General features: G+C 24.8%; 1 protein-coding gene across 1 annotated transcript; it reads left to right on the top strand.

Moving 5' to 3' along the window:
- Nucleotides 1-2,630, top strand: LOC112593498 (thiamine transporter 2-like; the record flags this gene model as incomplete). The annotated part of the gene is made up of 6 exons (XM_025337893.1): nt 1-9; nt 788-958; nt 1,245-1,461; nt 1,734-1,880; nt 1,998-2,140; nt 2,548-2,630. Coding segments are annotated over exons 1-6 (770 nt in total), but the record flags the coding sequence as incomplete, so codon positions are not given.
- Nucleotides 2,631-2,633: the final 3 nt, after the last annotated feature.

Below are 2,633 nucleotides of genomic sequence, written 5' to 3'. Positions count from 1 at the left end.
ATGAAGTCGGTGAGATAATAATATGACAAGTCACAAAATTTCCAAAAAGTAAAACTTCGACTGAAAAACTGTAGAAATACTGAGGGAGTAAAAATAAAAATACTATAATCATATACTAGAAATGTTTAACAACTAAACTAAAAACTGTTGTATTTATAAAATCAAATATGTATAATAAAAATAAACATTTATTTGATAAGTATTTAAAACAAATAGTCAATATGTTAAGTTATTTGATAATGAATATCCGAGTTAACTAAAAGTATAGTAAAAGTTTTAAGTTCCTATGCTGATATATTTATATAGTATTATGATATAATATTTTATCATAACCTTATGGTTTTTAAGCTTATTGACTGTTGATTTTAGTATTTAAAATTGTTAACACAAACTGTTTAAACTGGAACTGTTTTTTTTTTCAATTTATAATATTTTGTTTATATTAGTTATATTACTCAAATTTGAGTTAGAATTAATTTTTTTCTATTGTTTTCTGTTTTGATTCAATTAAAATATATAATATAAAACAAATTATTTCATGGTTTTTCACTTGTTAAATCTAGATATTAATTTTTTATATAAACAAAATATAATGTTTTATTTTTGGTTTTGTAATTTTAATGGACTGTATTCGAATATGCGCAGTCCGATTATATTGTAATTTAAGATCTGTCCAAAGTTGAAAATAATCTGATGCATTATTAACTATAAAAAAAAATTAGTGCATTTTTTGCACTAATATATCACTTTTATATTTAGTTTCTAATATATAATGATCTATTTATAGGTAGCTACATCTATCGAGTATCTTAAAACATATGGATCGCTATTAACAGCACTGTTAATGTTTATAACTGCTGACTACTTTCTATACAAGCCAAACATTATATTCTTGACCGTTTGTCCATGTGTCTTCTATTTCCTAATGACTTGTAAACCAAGTGTAACACAGCTGAGGGTTAGTATGATTAAGTTTATTATTGATTGAAGTGGTATAGCAATTCGATATTTTATGTCGTCATTGTTTCGCAGATGGAAATTTAAAATTTCATCTATTATGTAGTTTTATAGTCTTCAACCCACTTTAAAATCATTAATTGCATATTATACCATTCAAAAATGAAATTATTTTTATATTTAACAACCGATGCTTTGACATCAGCTAATCGTAAAAAAATAAGTTCTAATTAGACACGAGAAAATAGTATAACATTGCTTTTTTTTTTATATAATGTTGAATACAGGTCTCTGCATTTGGTGTTGGGTCGATACATAGCGCTGATAGAATAGCATTCTGTTATTTATTCGCAAAAATAAAAAACGTAGAACAATATCAGATAGCCATCAGTATTGTTACAACTGCCAAACAACTTGGTATTGTTCTTGGAGACATATCAGCACAAATCATAGTCAACGTAACTGGAGGGGTTTATACTATCCTGCCATATTGCAACATATTCAGTAATTAGACGATTAAGCATAATATTTTACGATTTATTGATTGGTATCATATTGTGATATGAATCACTCAGCTTTTATACATACTCATAAGTACTTCATTATGTGTACTTGTGACTGTAATGTTTTTATTTGAATGAATATTATTAAAAAAATATTATAAAACTGAAAGATTGTTAATAGTCGATTTAAAATATATGTTTAAGTATACATAAATAAAGTTTTAAGCTCCTCTGTATAAAATATATATGTAAATTACATTTTTTTGTTTCAAGGTTTGTTGCTAGCTTTAATTTGGGCTTGTTCATTTCCATCGGTTGATCAGAAAAATGACTGGCATAAGTCGAAGGGGCCAAATGAAAATTCATCACTTCTTAAAAATAATTTAGAAAATAATACGAAAAACGATGAACAAAACCTAAGTATGAAACACTTTGTCTCTTATTATAATTTTTGTTAAAGTATTTTTAAATTTCAGTACTCATACTCTTAATCTATGTAAAATTTAAGCTGATATTTATTTGCTCTCTTCTGTCTAGATACAATTGTGATTGAAAAAGTAAATAAAAAAATGGAATTTTTCTCGAAAGATGCATGGATAAATTTCAAATCTTCATACTCCAATTTGATTGTATTGAAAAAAAGTTCATGGTATATATTGGGTATGGGAGCGTACATCATGGTAAACACAATTTTTGAGTATATTATACTCTTTTATATTTTTGATGAAATTTTCTATAATAATAAAGTGACATGTATAGGGCAGATCTTGGTGTTCAGCATAATTTTTTATTTATTCTTTATTGGAAAACAATATTTACTATATTAGAAGTTGTTATTAATTTTTTTTTGTTTTTTAATTTTGATTTACTTTTTTTTTTTTAATTAATAGTTATAATTGATATTATTGTCATTTAATACACTCAGTATAGTAATAAGTAGTATAATAACTGGTATTTATAACACAACTAATAAATGATACCTAAAAATTATTGTTAACCGTATTATGTATTGGAAATTGGGGTGTAAATAATTGTTATTTTATTGAAACTTAGGTGATTATTAAGTATATTATTTTCAATGTTACAGGTATTCAATAATATAAATATTCTGTACTCTTACGTGAACGAAAAATCAGGAAATCACGATGTCTTGTCTAATGGACTGGCTGAAGC

This window comes from Melanaphis sacchari, unplaced genomic scaffold (assembly GCF_002803265.2).
Source record: "Melanaphis sacchari strain LSU unplaced genomic scaffold, SCAv2.0 Contig209_pilon_pilon, whole genome shotgun sequence".
In the NCBI taxonomy this organism is placed as follows: Eukaryota; Metazoa; Arthropoda; class Insecta; order Hemiptera; family Aphididae; genus Melanaphis; species Melanaphis sacchari.
Note: the sequence above shows the minus strand (reverse complement) of the source record. Positions and strands in the feature narration are given on the sequence as shown.